Below are 25,200 nucleotides of genomic sequence, written 5' to 3'. Positions count from 1 at the left end.
GGCCATGGCTCACGGGCCCAGCCGCTCCGCGGTATGTGGGATCTTCCCGGACCGGGGCACGAACCTGCGTCCCCTGCATCGGCAGGCGGGCTCTCAACCACTGCGCCACCAGGGAAGCCCCACTATGCAGGTTTTTGATCGTCTCAGTGGCCATCAGCCCAACCAAGCTGAATGCACAAAGCTCTGCTGCAATTTACAATCCCAGGTGTCCATGAATCTTTCTCAGCAAACCCGAGGCAGATCCTGCATCTTCTTTGAGGCGATGTCCTTTCTTCCTCCCACCTAACCCTACAAAGCAGTGGTTCTTGAATGTTAATGTGCTGAAGGACTGATTTTTACGGGGATGGTGGATGCATATTAAAATTAAAAATGCAGATTCCTTGGTCCAACCCATAGAGGTTCTGATTGAGAAGGTCTGGGGAAAGTCCTGAAAATCTGCGTTAAAAACAATCTCCCTAGGGGATTATGGTGATTTTTGAGGGAGGTAGGACATACTGGACGCATGGCTCCCACTGGCGGGGAATTCTGTAATGACTCAAATTCCAAGGCCAGCTGCTGGGAAGACTAAACAGAATTCACTCAGCAAATGCCCTAGGAATACAAAGAAATCTACCCAAGGACAACTATGAGATGATATATTTTTTTAAAATCCCTTGCAAACAAAAAAGCACCATCTTCTGCCTAAATCCAGAATCATTACCTTCACCTAATAACTTGCAGGGAGCATAGTTTCCAGAGTAGTTATTTTAGTGTCTGGGAAATTCAAAATGATTAGAAATGGCTCTGACATACAGAAGAAATTAATTACTGGGAGCCACTGGGATCTGGCAACAGCGGAATAGCCTGATGGGGATGCAGGCTGGGTCCCAGGGAGGGTCTCTTTCCCATCCTTTATAGCTCATGCTCAGGAAAGCACTCTACTGGAAACGATTGCCTGAAAAACTTGTTAAAATACAGATTGCTGGGCCCTACCCTCAGAGTTTCTGATTCTTTAAGTCAGGTTTGGGGCCTGAGATAGTTGCACTTCAAACTTCCCAGGTGCTGCTGTTAAGGCTGCCGATCTGAGGACCACACTCTTAGAACTACAGCTTTACAGCAATGGCCAAGACGTGCTTGGGATGTGAGAACTGAACTGGAATCATGGGTGTACTATGCTCAAGTCACAGCCCACGCTGAGCTGTGACTGGCTGTGTGCAAACTCGAGAAAGTCTTGGTTTTCTTCTTTTTAACTTTTTACTTTGAGATAATTTTAGACTTACAGTCAAGTTGTAAAAATAGTGCAGAGTTTCTATATAGCTTTTATCCAGCTTCTTACTTAACATCTTACATAACCATAGAACAATCATCAAAACTAAGACTGGAAAACAACAAAAAAAACAAAAGAAAAAACTAAGACTGTAACCTTGGTATAATACTATTAAGTAGAGCATAGAATTTATTGCATGTAACCCTGGTTTGTCCACTAAAGTCTGTTTTATATTCCAGAATTCAATGCAGGATCCCACACGCATTTAGTTGTCATGCCTCTTTAGTCTTGTCTTTCACGGCTTGAAATTTTTGAAGAATACTTGTCAGTTATTTTGTAGAATGTCCCTCAGTTTGGGTATGTCTGATGCTTTCTCATGATTAGATTGAAGTTATTGCAAAGGATGCTTTAGATGCTGCTCCCGTCTCAATGCATCATTTTAGGTGGCTCATGATATTTGTGACATCATGGTGTCACTGGTGACATTAACTCCACTCAATTGATTAATGTGGTGTCTGCCAGAACTGTCCACTGTTAACCGACTATTTTTCTTTTTGTAATGACTAAATATTTTGGTGGTTGGTGGAGATCCTTTGAGACTGCAAATATCCTGGTTCTTCTTAAACTTTTACATCACTAATTTTAGCATCCATCTGTGGGTCTCACCTGCAGCAATTATTACTTTGGTGTTCTAATGGTAATTCACTATTTCCCTAATTTCCTCTACATTTACTAATTAGAATTCTTCTGTTTGGAAGAGTTGTTCCTTCTCTCCCATTGTTTTAAAATGTTAAAGAACTTTAAAAAACATTTCTTGAAGGGTAGGTTTGCTGGCAATGAATTCTCTAAGTTTTAGCTGGAGAAAGTATTTATTTCTCCTCCCCTTTTGAAAGATTTTTTGATGCATATAGAATTCTGGATTGACAGGGGTTCTTTAAAAAATTTCAGCATTTTAAAGATGTCATACGATTGTCTTATGACAGCCATAGTTTCTGATGAGAGATCTGTTGTAATTTTTATCTTGTTCTTGTGAATATAATGTTCTTTTTTTTCCTGCCTTCAAGATTTTTTGTCTTTTGTTTTCTGCGATTTGAATATGATATGCCTAGGTGTATGTGGTGTGCGTTTGTGTATTATATATGTGTGTGTGTGTGTGTTTATATCTAAAACTTGCTAGGTGTTCTATGAGCTTCTTGGATCTTGGCTTGTCATTAATTTTAGAAAATTCTCAGCTATTATTTCTTCAAATATATCTTCTGCTCTGTTGTTCTCATGGTTTTCTCCTGGGATTCCAATTATTCATGTGCTAGCCCATTTGATATTGTCCCAAAGCTCTTGGATGTCTTTTTTTTTTTTTCATTCTTTCATCTCTTTGTGGTTTAGTTTGAGCAATTTCTATTGGACTGTCTTCAAGTTCGTGGATTCTCTTCTTGGCTGTGTCAGTCGACTGATGAGCCTGTCGAGGGCACTGTTTATCTCTGTTGCTATGTTTTTTATTTCTAGCATTTCTACTTGATTCTTATAGTTTCCATCTCCCTACTGAAATTATCCATCTTATGTTGCCTGATGTCCACTTTTTCCTCTTGAATCTTTAACATACTAATGATAGTTATTTTAAATTCCTTGCCAGATATCTTCTAACATCTGTTTCAAATCTGAGTCTGGTTCTGACGATTGCTTTGTCTCTGGGGGAAGTTTTCTTTTTCGATGTTTTTTGCCTGCCTCATAATTTTTTTCTTGAAAGCTGGGCATCTTGTGTATGTCAGCAGAGACTGAGGCAGAGTTTTTATGCTTAGCATGAGCATGCCTTTCCTATTGATTAACGCTTAGTGTGGATGTTTGAATTAATCCAGTCAGGAGTTGGCCTGGACTTGAGGTTAGTGGTTGCTATGGTTACCGTCAGTGTTCCTCAGGCCTCACATTCCTGTAGCAATGCTTTATATTTAGAATGAAACTTGATTTGCCAGAGAGAGGTTTGTTTGATCTTGAATGTTAGGTCTTCTCTCTGCACCCTTCTGAGAGAGGGTCTCTTTGCACACTCTCATCTTCCTAGGAGTATGCCACTGACACCTGTCATCGGAAGCTCCTGAGCTCGATGGGGAGGATGTTGGGAGTGTTTGTGTTGTTCAGATTCAGCCTTAGTTTCAGAGAGGTGCCATGTCCTTGGGCATCGGGGGCATGTTCGTCCCAGTCCTGCTGCTTGTCCCCTGCCTGTGCCTTTTGGTGCAGCACATATTCCTGCCTCTCTCCCTGAAGCAGAGATGCTTTTTCTGTCCCCTTACCCCCCTGCAGTGAGTTTTCACTCTGCCCTAAGGAGAACAGATTTTGTTGCCCCACCTCCACTCCACATTAAGGCTTTTGTCCCATAGGGGAGAGAGGAGAGAGAGGGTCCTGGTGGAGTTTCTCTCCCCACGTGGCAGCCACTCCCCTCCCCTGGGTTTGCGCCACGATGGACACTTTCTTGGAGCTCTTTTTGGTCTCTTCTGTGAGTGCTCAGTGGGGTTCATGGAGAAAAGATCTGCAAGAGGGTGTGGGCTCCTCCAGTTTCTGTGGCCCTTGGGGCTTCACACATCCCACAAGGCTAGACTCATAATTCACCAGTTCATCAACTATTCTGGCTAAATGCGTCTACCCCAGCTAAGTGAGCACTTGCGTTTCCTCTTCTTTGGCAGATTATCTGTTTTTCCTCCTATTTGGGGCCAGTTGCTCTGCGACCTCAGCTCTCCAGTGATTTCCCACAAAGTGGAGAATTTGAAGCTCATCTGGCTCTTTTTCATTGCTTGTCTGGAGTGATGTTCCTTCCAGCTCTCCACATCTAGGGGTAGAGGCCAGAAATTTTATCAAGTCCTTACATTTTTCTGAGGCTCAGTTTCCTCATCAGAAATGTGGGAATGGTGATGCCTCCTTCACAGGACTGTCATCAGGATCAAGTGGCACATGAAACACATGGAAGCTCTTCGAAAAGTATAAAGATTATGCCAGGTAAGGTATTGTTCTTGTTAGATCATCCTTACTAATTATATACAGTAATTTCTGGAACCCAAGATAACAAGCTCCTCCTCAACAGGGGCTCTCAACCTGACTGCACATCAAAAGCACCAATGAAAATTGTGCAAAATGTATTTCTGAGGTTCCAGCATCAGAGAATATTTTTCAGTAGGTGAGGAATGGAACCTGAGAATCTGTTATGTTAACAAAAGTCCTTAAAGGATGCCGATGCACAGCCAGGGATGAGAATTCCCATCTTATCTGGTACTTTCCATACCACATTATTAGCACAACACTGTATATCCAGGAAGCAGTAGCTAAATTTTTAAATGAGATGACAAGACAAGCTATCAAACCACTAGGCTACCTTTTTTCCATACCAAGATTGAATCTTCTAGTACACTTTTTTGTTGAAATAAGGGGTGGGAATTTCCTCATTGCTCCCCATGTGGTACATGGCTATAGATAACCCCATTCCTCTGGAGGCACAGAGAGTATGACATTGAGAATTTTTTCACGTACCTGTTAGCCGTTGGTTTGTCTTCTTTGGAAAAATGTTTATTCAGGTCCTCTGCCCATTTTTAAATCAGATTGTTTGATTTTTTTGCTGTTGAGTTGCATGAATTCCTTATACATTTTAGATATTAACCTCTTATCAGATAGATGGTTTGCAAATAATTTCTCCCATTCTGTAGGTTGCCTTTTCATTTTGTTGATTATTTCTTTTGCTATGCAGAGCTTTTAAGTTTGATTTAGTCCCTCTTGTTTATTTGTGCCTTTATTGCTTGTCCTTCTGGTGTCATACCGAAAAAAATCATTGCCAAGACCAATGTCAAGGAGCTTTCCCCCTATGTTTTCTTCTAGGAGTTTTATGGTTTCAGTATTTATGTATTTAATCCATTTTGAGTTAATTTTTGTGAGCAGTGTAAGGTAAGGGTCTAGTTTTATTCTTTTGCGTGTGAATGTCCAATTTTCCCAGAACCATTTATTGAAGAAGCTGTCTTTTCTCTATCGAGTATTCTTGGCTCCCTAATCAAATATTAGTTGACTGCATATGCTTGGGTTTATTTCTGGGCTTTTGATTCTGTTCCATCGGTCCATGTGTTTGGTTTTATGCCAGTACCATACTGTTTTGATTACTATAGCCTTGTAATATAGTTTGAAGTCAGAAAGCGTGATGCCTCCAGCTTTGTTCTTCTTTCTAAGGATTGCTTTGGCTATTTGGGGTCTTTTGTGGTTTCATACAAATTGTAGGGTTGTTTTTCTATTTCTGTGAAAAACGCCATTGGAATTTTGATAGAGATTGCATTGAATTTATAGATGGTTTGGGGTGGTATGGCCATTTTACCAATATTAATTTTTCTGACTCATTAACATGGGATATCTTTTATTTGTGTCTTTAATTTCTTTAATCAAAGTCTTATAGTTTTCAGTGTACAGATCTTTCAACTTCTTGGTTAAATTTATTCCTAAATATTTTATTGTTTTTGATGTTAATATAAATGGGATTCTTTTCTTTATTTCTTTTTCAGATATTTCATTGTTAGTGTATAGAAACACAGCAGATTTTGTATCCTGCAACTTTACTGAATTCATTGATTAATTCTAACAACATTTTTTGCGGAGTCTTTTGGATTTTCCATATGTAAGATCATATCATCTGCAGAGAGACTTTTTACTTCTTCCTTTCTGATTTAGAAGCCTTTTATTTTTTTTCTTGCCTAATTTCTCTGGCTAGGATTTCCAGTACTATGTTCAATAGGAATGATGAGAGTGGGCATCCTTCTCTTGTTCCTGACCTTAAAAAATTTCAGCCTTTCACTGTTGAGTATGATGTTAGCTGTGGGCTTGTCATCTATGGCCTTTATTATGCTGTGGTACATTCCTTCTATACCCAATTTGTTGAGAGTTTTTTTTTTTATCGTGAAAGGATGCTGTATTTTGTCAAATGCTTTTTCTACATCTGTTGAGATGACTCTATGATTTTTATCTTTAGCCTATTGGTGGTGTATCACATTTATTGATTTGTGAATGTTAAACCATCCTTGCCTCCTAGGGATAAATCCCTCTTGGTCATAAAAGAATGTATTACATTATGTCATATAGGAAGGAGGAAACTTCCTTTCTTTCCAAATCTTGGAACAAAATGGGCTCTTCTAGAATCTGGTCTTGTTTTTCCTTTGGCTTCTGAAATGCTGTGACTTATCTTCCTTCACTTCCAAGGGCTTAGGGACCATAGTCTTGATGATAAGAGCCTAGACCCAGATCACTTCGTTGACCTGGTGCAGTGATGCCGCAATGCAGATACAACCGTTCCCACATTAACAATGAGGAAACTAGGCTTTAAAACATTAAGTAATTTTCCCATGTTCATATAGCCAGAACGTGACAAAGCCAAACTTCAAACCCAGTCTGTAAAATTTTAACTTACTTATTCTCTAACCTACTTCAGTCTGAACCCCAGTTAATTTTTATGTGAAGTGTGATTATTTCTCTCTCTTATTTCAGAAAAGATTAAAGGCAGTTTGAAGATAAGTACCCTACCTACTTTGCAATGTGGTTATGAAAGTCAAAATATTACAACTGTGAATGGATAAGCCTTAAAAGCTATAAAATTCTAGCAATATCCAAGATATTACAGCTTTCCCAGAACATTCTTTGTCAAATCATTCAATTGGCTCAGCTAATACTAAAATAAAAGGACTCAGTGGAACAGGAATAAAGGCATTGGGGTCTTTTGGTTTAGTATAAAACCATCACCAAGAGTGACACCATTTAATAAATGAGAACAGTTAATGAAGTGCAGTGTGGCAAGTGCTGGGTGGCAGGTGCAAGAAGAGAACAAAATCCTTCCCTGTTGGATGTAACGTTCCCCCACCCCCACAGCACACGGACCACCAGCGCCCACTGCATTTGCAGCTCCTCAGAGGCCACAAAGCCCTGTCCTGAGCATCTCCTCATTTGATCTGGCGTTGCTACCGTTTCCACATCACAGGTACAGAGGGAATGGGACACAGTGAGGTTGACAGACCTGCCCACTGTCTCTCACATTAGAACTACTGGGCCTGGTGTTCAAATCCAAGAACTGTTCTTTACCACGTGGTGGGCATGACCTCAGAAACTGTGCCGTACTTTGTTACTTTTATGTAGCCCCCCCCAATGTGGGATGTGCACCAATGGTTTGGGTGGAACATGAGATAATTTTCGGGGCCCTCGGGCTTGGAATGAATTAACACTGAACCGTACAGTGAGGAAGTTACTCCCTTCCCAATTCTCTTCTAGTCCTTTCATTACATCATGAAGAGAGTCTCTGTTTGGTGCTAACGAACCTTTATAACAACTCCCCCACATTTGTCAATCTCCGTTTTTAACCGAGAGAGAAAAGATCTCAGGATTAAAGCCTTTACTAGGATACGGGATCTTGTTAGAATTTAATAACATAGTTTTATCTTCATTTTATTGATTTTTGCAATGACTCTATTTTCTGTTTATGGCAAGTGATATGAATCTTCTGTTTAGGTAGTGAGACAAAGTTTCTTTTTAAAACAAAACTAATTAAAACTGAGTTGATTAAAATATTAAGAAGATACTATTTCAGGTAGTATGGAGATATAACAAAACTTGTGCAAGTGTGTGGGATGATGGTCACTTGAGAAACTTGATGGTCACTTGGGTCTTGGCTTTGAGGTCCCTGCATTCAAGGCCAGTTCACATTTATAGCGTCACAGAGAGCTCAAGATGGCCAGCTGTGGGCCCAGCCATGGATGAAGCCTGACCACCTCATGATGCTGAGTCAATAGGTCCTTTATCACTCTGGGGAGTCTCTGGGTTCCTAAACAGAAGAACCTGGGCCAACCTAAAGGTCACACAGTGACAGTTCAGAGAGAACAGAATAGAGAGAACTGGTCAGGAGGGCTAGAGACATGCTGAGTGGGGACAAAGGTAATAAGAGAAAATAGCAGTAAATGTTCTTACTCTAGTGAAGATGTGAGGACCCCTTTGGAAACATGATGAAAACCATGAAGCTCATTACCTAGGAAATTGCACGTGTGTTTCCACTCATGTTCGTGTACGCATACATAACAATATTAGGGGATTTGTGGGCTCCAGGTTTTGAACTCCAGCTTTGATATTACTATCTAGAAATTCTCTTATTGACCAACTCACGCCTAAGGGTAAGTATAAAGAGGTTTATCTAAACAAAGATTCCTAGTTTTGTAATTTTTTTGGCATGTTACTCCCATCCATCTATCCATCCATCCTAAATGCATTGCACTTTTCTCTCCTTACACTGGTTCTCAAGTGTTTCCACCAGGGAACCCCCAACCTAGAGGAGAACAAACTCATCCTCTGAGACTGTGAGAAGACTTAGAAAGCTCATCATATGATCACAAACGTTTTTCATGTTTAGCTTAAAAGTTTACGCCAATTTTGGGACCTACTTAAATAGATGTGTTTTGACATTACATCTCTCTGCAACAATCATTTTGTAAAACTGACCCTCCAGGAAGATGAGGCTTGCTTATACTGATGCTCCTTGGCCTCTTGGTGCAACTGCGAGATCTCTAGGGACCCAGGTTAGAGAAGCAAGGCCTTGCACTTCGTGCCAGTCCCTGTACCAGGAATGTGGAGATCAAGACCTCCCCTAGGGACAGGGACCCAGATGCTCGCCCCATCCCCACAGTGCCTCGTGCACGGCAGAGCCCCCAGGGAGCTCAGTTTATGATCAGAAGTTCCTAACAAGGGTTTTGCAGTAGCTCCAGGCTGCTGCCCTGTAAGAGTGATACAAGGTAATGGTTGAAGATCTCTGACTTTGGAGCTTCACAGCCCTAAGTTCAAAGCCCAGCGCTCCTGCTTATCACACTTTGGCTCTAGGGCACTCCTGGTACCATAAAGAAAATATCTGGGTTTGCCAGCTGGAAGAAAAGTCAACTCAGCCTGGAGAGGGAGCTGTTGGGGGTGTTCTGAGTCTGGGTAGAGCATGGGTGAAGAGCCCAGACTTCATCAGGGACCTGGGCGCTTCTCCTAGCTGTGTCCCATCGGCCCTGAGCATTCAGACAAGGAGCAATCCACGCGTGCCTCTGTTTCCTTGTGTCAAAAACAAGGGGGTTGAATGGGATGGTTCCTAAGGGTCCTCCCAGCCTGATGCTTTCTGCTCAACAGCTCAGTTTCACTGGGCAGAGCTTTTCTGCTTTATCTTCTTTTTGGCGCCCATCTTTCTTCCTCGTTTCTGAAAGTGCCTTTTGGACACCATTCTTATCTTATAAAAACTGCAGCTACCTCTTATGAACTCTGCTCTCATCCCCCCAAATCCTCTCTCCTGCGTAGATGAAGATCAACAGCTCTTGTTTCTAGCATGGACCGCTTTAACAACATGGGAGGTTATGTAATTAGACTTGTTACAATACCACAAGGCAGAACTGAAACAGATTAGACAAGAGGAGCCAAGTTTCATTATCTGGTCTAGAATGTTTCTCCAGCCAAGAATCCAAGATGATGTCCACATTCCTAAAAGTTAACTTCCTGTTTCCTTTTTCTCCGAGTGCAATAAGTGCCTGTTTAATTAGGCACCCTCCCCCCAATGTCCTTAATGAGCACGCATGTAATCTTCGTTAATAAAATGAGGATTTATTAAACTTTTGATTCTAATAAATAGTCAGCCATTATCTTTGCAATGGGCCCCAAGCCCTGGTAAAAATGAAGTGGTCTCTGGGACCATTCAAAGGGTCCATTCAACAGAGCTTAACGTGTTAAGAATAGAGCTTAACGTGTTAAGAACAGAGCTCTTTAGTGACAAGAGTGAGCCTTCCCACCACCATGCCTCAGTTTAAAGGCCTGAAGCTGAATTTTGTTTTCTTACCACACTGAGGTCCCACAGACACTTTAGTCAAGCGTTAAGAGCTTAAAAATAAAAGAAAGGAAAAACAAAAATAGAGAGGCAGGTATAAAGAGGAACAGATGCTTTCCCTAGCCATGGCCCCGTGGATGAACCTGCCCAGAAGGAAGCCCAGCAAAAAGAAAGCCCAGTCACATTCTCAAATAGTTCCCACCCTCCCTCTGTTGAAGGGACTAAGAGAGGCAGTGAATTCAGCTGTTCAGAGTTCCAGGGGAAAATCAGGATCTTCAGGATTTTTATTTCCAAATGAAGAATAGAGCAGCAGGAAATCAAGGCTTAAGGAAGGCCTCCCTCTCTTAGGCAATTAAAACCCTGGAGCAAGGTGGGTAAAGAAGACAGTGTGATGTCTTAGACTGCTTTTGTGGTTCTTTTTTTTTTTTTTTGGCGGTACGCGGGCCTCTCACTGCTGTGGCCTCTCCCGTTGCGGAGCACAGGCTCCGGACGCGCAGGCTCAGCGGCCATGGCTCACGGGCCCAGCCGCTCCGCGGCACGTGGGAGCCTCCCGGACCGGGGCACGAACCCGCGTCCCCTGCATCTGCAGGCGGACTCTCAAGCACTGCGCCACAAGGGAAGCCCTGTGGTTCATTGTTAAAAGACTGAATTTAGACTTAAAGAATAAAGATAAGGAGAAAGGCATTGAGGCTGCAGGTTCCCGCAGCCCTGGGAAGTGGCTGTTTGCTGGAGACAAGAAGATGAGATTTCTCAAGCTGGGCTCCAGGCTAGAAGGAACAGAATGAACCCAGCCAGGGCACAGAGCTGAGTTGGGTGACAGTACCCTCGTTGTCCATTCTCTCCTTGCCCCTACCTGTCCCCACTGGTCTCTGCCAGCCTGTTGTTCATTATTGCAAAGGCTCCTACCCCCCCTGAGAATTCATCGTGCGGCGACAGAGTGCTGGTCTGCTGGGGGCAGCCATTGGCCGTTTCAGACAGCTGCTTCTGGAGGATGGCTAGTGAGACCTTGTTGGCCGCCAAGAAGTCCTTCATGGAGATCATCTCACCCGAGAGACGCCGCCCATCCGTGTCACTCTCTATGACTCCATCCGTTTCTATGGAGATGTTGCACTGGTTCTGGACAGTGCCTGGCATCACCACGTTCCTCCGGGACTGCAAGAGTCTTCTTTGGCATTGTTGGCAGCACCCGCCATCCATCTTCCTCAGAATCCAGTTCATGGACTGTTTAATGAGGATGGAGATGACATTGAACAAGGAGTAGATGCAGCAGACGCCCATGAGGATGAAGACGAAGTTGGCGAAGCGGTAGAGGCCCTGGCTAGCATACCAGGCGTTCTGGCTGCTGACGAGGTCCCCAAAGCCAATGGTGCTGAAAGCCACAAAGCAGAAGTAAAGTGCGTCGAAGTAGCTCCATCCTTCCACGGAGGTGTACATGGCGGACGCGCAGCAGGAGATGAGGAGGGAGGCCATGCACAGGATCAGCATGACATAGTACACGGAGGGCTTCCAGCCAGCCGAGCTGTCCACCTCACCCTTCCCCGGGCTCCTCAGGCTCTGCCGGGGCAAGGCCCCCCGCCTCTGGAGCTGCCGCTCGTGGCACGATTTCATGATGCAGGCGATGATGGTGATCAGGCGCTCCAGGAAGAGGTTGAAGAACAAGATGGTGCTGGAGCACCCGAGGAGGCCATAAAAGATCAGAAAGATTTTTCCTTCTACTGTTGCTGGAGTTGTCATGCCAAACCCTGCAGGAGACAAAAATCAGAGGAGAGTGAGGGAGATCTTTGCCGTGAATGGGGTCAGTCTTGGCTTTGACGGCTGGCAAAGGACCTGAAGAAAGTTTCGTAAGAGCACTCTGTCCTAGCCTTTCTAGGAACGAGAGGGAGAATTCTGACTTGCTTTTGGAGACACTAAGTGTTGTTCAGAGCTGGGCTGCTCAAAGCCCATATGGTGCCACAGGGCAAATCAGAAAAAGGTACCTCTTCCTCTGAGTGGATGCCACCAGTGACAGTGGCTCGGTGCTGAGAATGTGGGCTGGATTTCAGCCTCCCCTCCCGATTCTGCTAGATGACCTCGTACAATAGATGACCTGAACGACCATACTTAACAGACGTTGTTCAGAGAGATAAACAAAGGCTCATACAAAGAAAAGTCTTACAGAATTCACTTATTCTATAAACACTTATTGGCTGCCATTCCAGGAATGGGGAATAGAACTGGGGAAAAAGATAGATCTGGTCCCTGCCTTCATGGAGCTCTAATGCAGTGAAGTGATTACTATGTTTTGTGCTAAGTGTTGTGATAAGCGTGGTGCTGGAGAATGTTCAGGGTCTCATGGGAGAGCTATTAAGGGGACACCCATCTCAGACTTGGGGTCTAGGAAGACTAAACAGGGAGAACCTTAAGCTAAAGAGGAGTTAGGCAAGGCAAGGAGGGTGCATTTGTGTGTGTGCGTGTGTGTGGTGGTGGTGATGTTTCGGGCAGAGAAACAGCGCATGCCAGCATATACGGAAATGAACAATTTGCTCAGGATTTTCCCATCTTTAAACAAAACTCTCATGCTTTGGGAGTGGTAACTGACGTGTTAGTTGTTATAGTTTGATAACATATAGAAAGTCTCTCTTGCCTTTGTCTCTTACTGTTCACAGTTTTGACTTGCTTGACCTTTCTACCCCTACACACAGATATGTTAGTAAGAATACCAATTGTAGGACAGTGGACATCACTAAGAAAAAGGAGAAACGGAAGAAAAATACACTCAGTGGGCTTCCCTGGTGGCGCAGTGGTTGCGCGTCCGCCTGCCGATGCAGGGGACGCGGGTTCGTGCCCCGGTCCGGGAAGATCCCACATGCCGCGGAGCGGCTGGGCCCGTGAGCCATGGCCGCTGGGCCTGCGCGTCCGGAGCCTGTGCTCCGCAACGGGAGAGGCCACAACAGTGAGAGGCCCGCGTACCGCAAAAAAAAAATAAAAAGAGTGAAATTTTGCCACATGCTGCAACATGGATGAACCTTGGAGACAAAAATACACTCAGTATTTCTCACTCAGGGGCACTAATCTTCAGCCCACTGTGAGGGACACGAATTTCATCCAAGCAGATGATTCAGTAAACATGAGGAATCTGATTTGTTTGAGGGGATGGGCATCAAAGTCCTGAAAATAAACACCATCTGAAAAATAAGTACTCATCATGCCACCCTGGGTTCAGATTTTTTATTCAAGTCAAACCTCCTTCTTTGTATTTTTTCTTTATTATCAAGCTCAGTTTCCTAACCGAGGCCGCATCATTGGGATCTCTAGGATTCACCCATTATCCTCTTTCCTGATAACACCCTGCTATCATCAAGCCAACACTTTTCTTTGCTGCCACAGCTCAGCCCGTGGCTGCCTCCCAGTGCATCCTGGGACGTGGTCAGATCAGACCTCGCAATTTGTGAGCTTCTGGGATTATGACCTCCTGATCCCTCATGTGGAGCCAACGGGCCACCTTTCCCAAACACCTAGGTGTGCATACTGTGTTACCATTTAGTTTTCCAAGTAAATTCAATTTTCCTTTCTCAGCATACAAGGGTCTATCTAGGGTAGGAAATTAACAATATATAGCCAAGAGCCTGCAGGAAGATACTGATTGCTTTTTAGCTGGATGGCATGGAGCGGAATGGGTGATCAGGTAAGGAAGGAGCGAGGGACAGGGAATAATTCCGCTGGGAGTTACAGTCCTGGCCCTTAATGGTAGAGAGAAAGTCAGACCATCATCTCTTCTCTGGGAACTCTTGTTTTGAAAATTAAAGGCCTTTAGTGACTCTTGGCAGTGTAGGTTTTATTTATTAGATATCTTCATTATGATGGAAGGAAATTCTCTCTTTGCTGTCTTTTCTCTTGTTAGTAACTTTAAATCTTATCCCCAAGCTTGAGTTGCAATGAGGCGGTTGAAGTAGTGGAGAATTAAGAAAAAACTTACGAGTTTAAGGACTGAGCTGAGAGCAGTGTCTTTTTCTACCCAGTCTAAAGAACATGGAGGAGTGACCAAGGTATGGAGTGATTAGTTCCTGATTACTTAGGGCTGCGGGAGGGATCTCCTCTGGCTCTGTGAATTCCTGAAACCAGTAAAGCTTGTGAATGCTTCTGCACTAAGAAGATATAAAAATGAAAGCCCTGGAGCCCTTGCCCCAAAGCTGTAAGGCTAGCAGAGTATTGTGGCTCTCTTCAAGAGAAAAAAGGAGAAACGTTTATCTGCAGCCATTTATTGACCCAACAACATTCCAAAAAAAGGATAAAGTTATTGAAAATAGGAAAGGCCCAATATACCCTGAGAAAACCATAATTCAAAAGGACACATGCACCCCAATGTTCATTGCAGCACTATTTACAGTAGTCAGGACATGGAAGTAACCTAAATGTCCATCAACAGAGGAATGAATAAAGAAAATGTGGTACATATATACAATGGAATATTACTCAGCCATAAAAAGGAACGAAATTGGGTCATTTGTAGAGACGTGGATGGACCTGGAGTCTGTCATACAGAGTGAAGTAAGTCAGAAAGAGAAAAACAAATATCATATATTAATGCATATATGTGGAATCTAGAAAAACGGTACATATGAACCTATTTGCAGGACAGGAATAGAGACACAGACATAGAGAATGAACATGTGGACACGGTGGGGAAGAGATGAATCTGGAGATTGAGATTGACATACATACACTACCATGAGTGAAACAGATAGCTAGTGGGAACCTGCTATATAGCACAGGGAGCTCAGCTGGGTGCTCTGCAGTGACCTAGTTGGGTGGGATGGGGGGTGGGGTGGGAGGGAGGTCCAAGAGGGAGGGGATATATGTATACATATAGCTGATTCACTTTTTTGTGCAGCAGAAACTAACACAACATTGTAAAGCAACTATACCCCAATAAAAAACAACAATAACAACAAAAAACACTTCAACAGGGCAGCTCATTTTTTGAGCTGTATTTGTTAAATTTAAATATATATATATAAAAAAAAGGGAAGGCCCAGAGGTCACAACGGGTGTATATGTGGAGGAGTGAGGGGAGGCATTTGCCAACAATCAGAGAGCTTTCTTGTGTAACACAAGACTCAAGTGGGCAAATGTTTTCTTTTACAAAATCTTCCTCTGATCCCAGAAGGAACTTAATGATTTTCCTCTTGGAGAGCAGGGAAGCAGAAGTAATGAGTAGCTCTCAGTCAAAGATAAGAACAGTTATTTATTGAGCATCTGTTAAGGTCAGGGGCAGCACCAGGTGTCTGGGCCACACAATGATGGCCTGGACAAGGTCCTTGGCCTCCAGGAGCCCATCATCCAGGCTGCGACAGCTAAACTGCTGTCTACAAAACAAGGCAGAGCAAGTCAAGGGCCAAAGTAAAGGCACAGAGTGGTGCTACCCTGGCTTCAGGGTGCCGAATGCAGCCTCACTTGGGATGAATGACTGGGATCCAAATAGGTGTTTTGCTGAAGCCAGCTGACAAGCTTGATAAGCTGATTTTTTTCCAGTGACTGAGACTTCTAGTGATTTTGCAACATGTTCCAGGGATTTAAAATCTCTATATTCTATCTTGTTTGTTTGCTTTTAAAACATTCAATTTTATGAAAGAAAGGATAACCTGTGACTTGATTACCTACACTATTTGCTTGATCACTACCATCTTTTCAATCAGCAAAAATGACAGAAGATGGCACAAGTGGTGTTATTCATAGAAGCAATGGGAGACAGCTTCCTAACATTTGCAGTTAGAGGTGTTGCCATAGCGTTTACTACTCTCAGAGCTTAACAGTGTGTCAGCTAATAATGCAGGCTTTTTCATAGAAAGCCTCCCACTTTTTTGAGTCCCATAATACTAAGCATTACGGATCCCTTGGATTGGGAATAATAAGCCTCAGGGTCCTCCTTAGTGGAGGAAAAGGACACAGGCATTATCAAAGGCCTGCCCTCTGCCAGGTATCACTGACTCCTAATACCCAGGCCCGCTCCCGGGTGTACAGGTGTAAAGCCAGAATTAGAACCTAGATTTATCTTGTCTCCCAGGCCTGTGATCTTTCCACCTGCCTACGCTAAGTGAGTGAAACCACTGTCAGGTGTATACACTGTAAGTAGAACTGAGAGAGGGAAATTAACCAAGCGTCTAAGTTCTATGCTTTACATAGACACCCAGACTGCAGTAGCTGCCAGATATGGTACCAAAATCAGGGGATCGGCTGAATCAGAAGCTGAAACCCTACAGTCTTCACTTACATTTCTGAATGTACGTGTGCCTCTCCCAACGAGTGATGCCATTAAATCGGTTTTAAAAACTTGTTACACCCCATGCATTCGGTCTCTTTGTATTTCATAGGCACACACAAATGAATCTGATTGTCACAGGTGGTGCTTTTCAATATACAGTTTCTTTCCTGTGCTTCAAGCCTGAAGTCATCTGATTTGTGTCCAGCCCCTGAGTCTGGGAGCAGATGAGCTAGCTGATTGGGGATCAACGGCACATGAGTTTGGTTTGGAGGCCAAGGGAGCTCGCCTGGCAGTCTACTTCGGCCGAGCTCCCTTGGCCATTTTAGATCTGCTTTAATGTGCCCCTGGGACCAAACCAGGCTCCCTGGTGTCCTTGAGGCCAGGAATGAAGCCATTAGGCACTGCCAGCGTCCCAGTCAACCCCAAAAGAGCCCTTCACTTAGACCATGAAGAGAGGAGAATAGGTCTGCCGTCTCCCACACTTTTATGCATATAGTGTCAACCACATATTCTTTCAAAAAATTAGTCAAGGTGAAAAATCAAAAAGCTTTGCATTATATTTTTCAAATATACACAAAGGTAGAGAGACTACTATAATAAGCCCTCATTTCCCAGTTTCAGCAATTGTCAAGATCTTGCCAATCATGTTTCTCCTATCCCACCCTACCCCCTTTATTTGCTGGAATTTTTTAAAGTAAATCCCAGACAGCATGCCATTTCATCCATTAATAATGACGCATCTGTAACTGACAAGGACTTTATTTTCCCAGTATAACCACTGTGTCGTTATCACACCTAACAAAATTAACACTAACTCTTTAACACCAAATAATACCCAGTCCATATTTCAGTCTCTCAAAAATATATTTTTACAGACCATCTGTATGAATCAGGATCCTAACAAGGTCCATGCAATATATCTTTTAAGTCTCTTTCACTTGTTAACAGTCTCCCTTTCCTTTTTTTTAATGCCATTGACTTGTTGGGCAAATGTGTCCCATAGACTTAAATCATAATTTTTTCTAGAAGCATTTGGGGAAAAACGTGTATTATGAGAGTGACTTCAGATGCAGTAGCAAATCTCAAACATTGCATGGGGACATACAAATTGGCATAAACTGTCTAGAAAGCAATTTGGGAATATGCATCAGACATCTTAAAAATATTTATATCTTTCTCTCTGTTTTTTTAATTTTTAGGAATATATCCCCCAAAGTATTAGAAATGTGACTAATTATGTATAGTGATGTTACCCTGTCTTTGCTTTTAATAATGAAAATCTTTAGCAACCTAAGTGTCAGATAACAGGCCAAGGACTAAATAAAAGTAGCCATTAAAATGAAGCCATTAAAATTACACACACATAACAGAACTAAAACAAATAATCCTAAAATCTATATGGAACCGTAAAAGACCCAGAATTGCCAAAGCAATCCTGAGGAAAAAGAACAAAGCAGGAGGCAAAACCCTCCCAGACTTCAGACAATACTGCAAAGCTACAGTAATCAAACAGCATGGTACTGGCACAAAAACAGACATAGGGATCAATGGAACAGAATAGAGAGCCCAGAAATAAACTCACACACCGACAGTCAATTAATCTTTGGCAAAGGAGGCAAGAATATACAATGGGGAAAAGACAGTCTCTTCAGCTAGTGGTGTTGGGAAAGTTGGAAAGCTGCATGTAAATCAATGAAGCTAGAAAACACTCTCACACCCCACACAAAAACAAACTCAAAATGGCTTAAAGATTTAAATAGAAGACATGACACCATAAAACTCCTAGAAGAGAACACAGGCAAAATATTCTCTGACATAAATCATACAAATGTTTTCTTAAGTCAGTCTCCCAAGGCAATAAAAATAAAAACAAAAATAAACAAATGGGACCTAATCAAACTCATAAGCTTTTGCACAGCAATGGTAAACAAAATGAAAAGACAACCTACGGACTGGAAATATTGCAAATGATGCAACCAATAAGGGCTTAATTTCCAAAATGTAACAGCTCATACTACTCAATAATAAAAAAACAGACAACTCAGTTGAAAAAATGGGGCGAAGACCTAAATAGACATTTCTCCAAAGAAGATATACAGATTGCCAATAGACACATGAAAGATGCTCATTGTTGCTAATTATTAGAGAAATGCAAATCAAAACTACAATGAGGTACCACCTCACACTGGTCAGAATGGCCATCATTAAAAGTCTACAAATAATAAGTGCTGGAGAGGGCATGAAGAAAAAGAAACCCTCCTACACTGTTGGTGGGAATGTAAATTGGTGCAACCACTACAGAAAACAGTATGGAAGTTTCTCAGAAAACTACAAATAGAGTTGCCATATGATCCAGCAATCCCATTCCTGGGCATATATCTGGACAAAACTGTAATTCGAAAAGATACCTGCATCCTTATGTTCATAATAGCACTATTTACAATAGCCTAGACATGGAAACAACCTAAGTGTCCACTGACAGATGAATGGATAAAGAAGATGTGGTCCATATAAATAATGGAAAACTACTCAGCCATCAGAAAGAATGAAATAATGCCACTTGCAGCAACATGGATGGACCTAGAGATTATCATACTAAGTGAAGTAAGTCAGAAAGAGAAAGACAAATACCATATGATATCACTTATATGTGAAAGCTAAAATATGACACAAATGCATTTATCTACAAAACGGAAACAGACTCACAGATAATAGAGAACAGACTTGTGGTTGCCAAGGGGGAGGGGGATGTGGGAGGGATGGTGTGGGAGTTTGGGATTAGCAGATGTAAGCTTTTATATATAAAATGGATAAACAACAATGACCTACTGTATAGCACAGGTAACTATATTCAATACCCTGTAATAAACCATAATGGAAAAGAATATGAAAAAGAATATATACATATACATATATATGTATAACTGAATCACTTTGCTGTACAGCAGAAATTAAAATAACATTGTAAATCAACTATACTTCAATAAAATAAAATTTAAAAAATTCTGTACACATAAGATATATATATTATGTACAAAATAAGCTATAAGGACATATACACAGGGAATATAGCTAATATTCTATAATAACTATAAATGGAGTAGAACCTTTAAAAATTGTGACTCACTATACTGTACACCTGTAACCTATATAATATTGTACATCAACTATGCTTCAATTTAAAAATTACATGTACAAATAATTTTGAATGACTAGAAAAAATGTTAAGTGGAAAAAAGCAGAGCCAAAGTGTGTCTGCAGAATGACTCAGCCTGGGACATCCTCATTAAATATTTGTTGGATGAAAGAATAAACTTTACAAAATATATTTATACAGTTATATATATTGTAACACTTAGGGTGCTTTTGGATGCCAGTAACAGCAAATCATAAGTAGGGGTAGCTTAAACATAAAGGGGATATATTATCTCATAGAACATGAAATTTGGAGATAGGGCAGCTCCAGGAATGGTTAATTAGGTGGCTTTCGAACATGATCTATGAACCAAGATCATTTCACCTTTCTGGCTCTGGCTCCATCAACATGTCGGCTAGTCCCCCCTCCATGCCAAAAGCTTCAGGAGTTACCTCCTCACACATCAGTGTCCAGATCAGAACATGTTGTGTTCCTGCCTTGTTTACGTCTTTATCGGAGGAGAGAATCCTTTCCAGAAACCCCCTGGCAAAATTCCCATTGTATACCATTAAGCAGCACCGAGTCACACACCCACTTCTCAAACCAGTTATTTACAGGAGGAATGAATTTCCTCTTAGACTGGTCAGGGTTTACCAGCGCCCCTGAGGAAGAGACGGACCCCAAAACAGGCAATGTCTGCCACAAACATACACAGAAAAAAACAAAATAAAGGGAAAGGCACAAAAGTCTTAATCGGTTATTTCAGGGTGGTGATAATATGGGTGATGTAATTCTTTCTTAATGATTTATATCGTTTATTACCTTTAAACTGAGAAAAATATTTTATAATATTCTGGAACGTTTCCTCAGATTGCAGGTAAACACCTGCCCAGAAGAAGCATTCCTCTTGATTCATCTCCTTAATACACTGTGAAATCAAACTTCGACTGGAATAAATGTTTTCATAATCTTTTTAAAAAAATTTTATTGGAGTATAGTTGATTTACAATGTTGTGTTAGTTTCAGGTATACAGCAAAGTGAATCAGTTATACATATACATATACCCACTCTATTTTTTTGTTTTTTTTAAAAAATATTATTTATTTATTTATTTGGCTGCGTTGGGTGTCTTGCTGCGCGCGGGCTTTCTCTAGTTGCAGCGAGCGGGGGCTACTCTTCGTTGCGGTGGCTTCTCTTGTTGCGGAGCACGGGCTCTAGGCGCACAGGCTTCAGTAGCTGTGGCTCGTGGGCTCTAGAGCGCAGGCTCAGTAGTTGTGATGCACGGGCTTAGTTGCTCCGCGGCATGTGGGATCTTCCTAGACCAGGGCTCGAACCCGTGTGCCCTGCATTGGCAGGTGGATTCTTAACCACTGCGCCACCAGTAAAGTTCTTTTTTTTTTTGGTTTTTGATTCAGAAATGCTAAGCCTCTTTGTGTGGGATGAAAGAGGTTTCATAGGGGTTTGTGGGTGTTTTTTTCAAAAGACCCTCCAATTTCAATTGGAAAGGAAGAAGGGGGCAAGAGCAGACTCCGTGGACTATTCTTGGGGGGGAGGTTGAGGGGTGGGGAGTAGGTTCCAATGATGGAAGAGTCAAGGGTCTCACCAAGCACACTACCTCTACACAGCCTTCACGTCCAAGTTTTTATGTTACAGGTGAGGAAACTGAGGCACCAGTAAGCCAGGTAACCTTCATGAGCAGTGGAGGCTTGGCCTGAACCCAGGTTCTCCATCCAGACTGCCCTCCTTTACTCTTGTTGCCTGTGGTCAACTGTTTCCAGAGATGATTTTGAGCTAACTGCTCCCATCCCTGTAAGCACTTATTGGTCCTCCCATCAACAGGGGAAGCCTACTTCGCTTCCCCTTGAATCTTGGGTGACCCTGCTCTGATCACCAGAATGTGGTCGAAAGGAGGCTGCACAAGTTCCAGGCTTAAATGGTAAGAAGCCCAGCAATTTTGTCTTTCTCTCTCTGGATCCATGAGTTGCCGTGTAAGAAGCGTGACCCCTCAGCTGGAGAAAGAGGCCCGGCTCTCCCCAGCCATTCCAGCCTCCCCAGATATTGAGTAAAGCCATCTGGGACATTCCAGCCCCAGTCGAGCTCCAAGTTGAATGCAGTTGTATGAGTTATACCAGCTGATACCTGATGGGACCAAAGAACCACCAGCTGAACCCAACAGATCCACAGAATGATGAGAAATGTCCATGGTTGTTGTTTAAGCCACTACTTTGGAGCAGTCTGCTACGTAGCAAGCTATGGATAATGAAATGACTTCTCTCTGGGACTTGCACTCTTTTCACCAGGCATCTTCTCTATTTCCCTGCCCCTCCAGCTCCTCCCTCCATTTTTTTTTTTTTTTTTTTGGCCGCACTGTGCGGCCCGGTTCTTAATAGGCTATGGACCAGTACCCCTCCTCGGCCTGGGGGTTGGGGACCCCAGCCCTATGGCATAGATTTTCATAACAATAGTCATAGTGCTAAACAGCCACCTCTTTTTAAAAATTTATTTAATTAATTTATTTATTTTTTGGCCACGTGGCGTCTTAGTTGCAGCACGCAGGGTCTTCGTTGAGGCATATGGGATCTTTCGTTGCAGCGTGGGCTCTTTGTTGTAGCGCACGGGCTTCTCCCTAGTTACAGTGCACGGGCTTTTCTCTAGTTGTGGCGTACGGGTTTTCTCTCTCTAGTTGTGGCGCGCAGTCTCCAGGGTGCGTGGGCTCTGTAGTTTGCGGCACACGGCGCGTGAGCTCAGTAATTGTGGCACTCAGGCTTAACTGCCCCGCGGCATGTGGATTCTAGTTCCCGGACCAGGGATTGAAGCCACGTCCCCTGCATTGGCAGGCGGATTCTTTACCCCTGGACCACCATGGAAGTCCCAACAGCCACGTCTTGAGAATGGATTCCAGAAGAGATGCTTCCATTGGTGGCTAACTGCTGCTAGGGTATAAACTGAAGTCAACGTACACAACACACACTTACCTGTTTATAGTGAAGTGTTTAATGGTAAATGACCACTCAAACAACACAATAACACCAGAAACCGCTTGTGTTAACACCCTGTCAGGATTTTTATATGACAAGCCGGGGTTTGAACCCTCTAACGGAAAGCTGTGGTTGTGTACCAAATGCTGACACGCCCTACAGGAGAGAAACAACTTCCATTCATCTCACACTTGAGGCACCCCTGTACTAGGCAAAGGAACAAGAGGATGACTCATCCTTTTTGAAGACCTTCGGCAACTTTTAAAAAGTCACTCCTTTCCCATCCTAAACACTTTGTTGAGTTCTGCAAGAAAGAATTCTGCCAATAAACAAAACATCCCTTTGGTTCTTTGGCTTGATGGGATTTCACATGGCACCATGTTTGTGGTCACCCTAATCTTCCTTATACAAACTAAAAAGACAGTCCCTATTAATTAGTAACATCAAGCTAAGAATGTCTCTCCTTTGACACGGTTCTCTCTTCACAACCAAACCCTGGAAATTTACCAAGAAGGAACAATGGGACGCGAAACTGGCTTTCTCTGGCCTCTTTCAGTTTTCCTTCCTGGTCCAGCATTGTGCCCTGTGGCTCCCATGTGCGTAATAAATCAGGGCTGCTCAGGAGAGCCTCTGTCCTGCAGGGGAAGAGCCGCCCCAGGAGGGATGTTGCAGGCCCTTCAATTCCACCCAAGTCCTGGCATCCAAGCCCTGTCTCTTCCCTCACATGTTTGGAAACCAGCTGGAGGGATGGGTGACAAGTTTAAGTAAGTGAACTGCTATTTATTGAATAGTTAGATGGGTAAAACCTTGTCTTAGCAACTTATATTAAATGTTTAGAAGATCGGACCCTGTCCCTTCAGAGAAAGAGAATGTGTTAGTAATTAAAAAAAAAAACAACACTCTGGAGTGCCAGAGTGGTGACGAGCGTCCCTTAAAAGAAACTTGGGATAATGAGAAACTGGGAGGATACCTTAGGACGCTAGTACAGGAGGTGAGCGGGGAAAGGCGTGCAGGTACATGAAGGGGTGGAGAGGTCACCTGTGCTTCCCAGGCTCTTGAAAGTGTGGATAGGGCTTCCCTGGTGGCGCAGTGGTTGAGAATCTGCCTGCCGATGCAGGGGACACGGGTTCAATCCCTGGTCCGGGAAGATCGCACATGCCGTGGAGCAACTAAGCCCACGTGCCACAACTGCTGAAGCCCGTGCGCCTAGAACTCGTGCTCCGCAACGAGAAGCCACAGCAATGAGAAGCCCGTGCACCACAATGAAGAGTAGCCCCCAATCGCCGCAATTAGAGAAAGCCTGTGCACAGCAATGAAGACCCAATGCAGCCAAAAATAAATAAATAAAATTTTTAAAAAAGTGTGGATAAAGTTTTACGAATCTTCTAAAGAACATGCTTAAAGACAGGTTTAAAACATGAGGGTCAAGTGTTCACAGTCAAAAGTTACTTCCTCTTGGATAGGTTCTAGATGTTGAGGAGAGAGCCACTGGAAGGTCAGTGTTGATGTGACAGTCAAGTGAGGCAAGATTTCAGTATTTGTTAGGTTCCAAACACTGTGCTAAGAGCAGGGGCAGGGTGGGGGGTAATTAGAGGAGAGAACATCAAACCTGGTCCAGGAGATCAAGTACTAGAAACAACGCACAAGAAGGAAAGCTGTACCAGGTTGTGTATCAAGTAGACTCCTTTACTGAGTCACCTGCAGACGACATAAAAGCTGGATGGAAAACTTCTGTCAAGCTTCAGGAAGGATGGAAGGTACTGATCACACCTTTATTTACAGTCTGAAAATTAACCGAGAAGTGAATAAGGTAGAAGGAAACTACGGTCACTTAGGACAGAAGTCTTGAACTTGAGTACACATGAAAATTCCCTGAGGAACTGGTTAAAAACTGGGGATTTCCAGGACTCACCCCCAGAGATTCTGATTCAGGAGGTTGAATGGGGCCAGAAAACCTATGTTTAAACCAGCACCCACAGTGATTCTGATAAAAGGGCTGCAGACCCCACGCAGGAAAACACCACCAGTTGGGTTCAGAGCATAGGGGGCAGGAGGGTTGGAAACAAAAGTCATGTCTGCCTGGGAAGATTCTAAAGTAGGGCCCCCCATTTTCCCTGCCAATACCCAGTAAAGGACTGATACCTCCGGGGTCCTAAAGGCAAAAGCAACCCATTTTCTTTTGTATATTAATATACAATGCAGAAAACACTGCAGGTGGTACATTATATAAAAATGAGCTGTCTTCAGAAGTTCTGGGTTAGCTGTGGGACCGTGGCAGCTGCAGACATGATGGCAGCTGCTCCCCTTCCTTTGGATTGAAATGACTTCCAAAGTAATCAAGGGCTTCCCTGGTGGCGCAGTGGTTGAGAGTCCGCCTGCCGATGCAGGGGACACAGGTTCGTGCCCCGGTCCGGGAAGATCCCACATGCCGCGGAGCGGCTGGGCCCGTGAGCCACGGCCGCTGAGCCTGCGCGTCCGGAGCCTGTGCTCCGCAACGGGAGAGGCCACAACAGTGAGAGGCCCGCGTACCGCAAAAAAAACCCCAAAAAACAACAAAGTAATCAAGGATATTTTTAGAATGTGCTATTTTTAGGATTATGACATACCTCTCTCATTTTGTTAACAGTAAAGCATCCTTGACAAAAGATTATGATATCATATGCAGTAAAGATTAAACTTTTTTTTTTTTTTTTTGGTGCGCGGGCTTCTCCCTGTTGTGGCCTCTCCCGTTGCGGAGCACAGGCTCCGGACGCGCGGGCTCA

At 43.2% G+C, this 25,200-nt stretch overlaps 1 protein-coding gene across 1 annotated transcript in view; it reads right to left on the bottom strand.

Moving 5' to 3' along the window:
• Positions 1–10,758: 10,758 nt before the first annotated feature.
• The window catches only part of KCNK13 (potassium two pore domain channel subfamily K member 13), a 112,909-nt gene continuing 98,467 nt past the window's right edge, over positions 10,759–25,200 (bottom strand). Inside the window, exon 2 of the mRNA XM_024130925.1 lies at positions 10,759–11,824. Coding sequence (XP_023986693.1) covers positions 10,932–11,824 — 893 coding nt within the window. The 3' untranslated portion in view covers positions 10,759–10,931. The remainder of the gene's footprint in view (positions 11,825–25,200) is intronic.

Source organism: Physeter macrocephalus, chromosome 11 (genome assembly GCF_002837175.3).
Source record: "Physeter macrocephalus isolate SW-GA chromosome 11, ASM283717v5, whole genome shotgun sequence".
NCBI classification, from domain to species: Eukaryota; Metazoa; Chordata; class Mammalia; order Artiodactyla; family Physeteridae; genus Physeter; species Physeter macrocephalus.
Note: the sequence above shows the minus strand (reverse complement) of the source record. Positions and strands in the feature narration are given on the sequence as shown.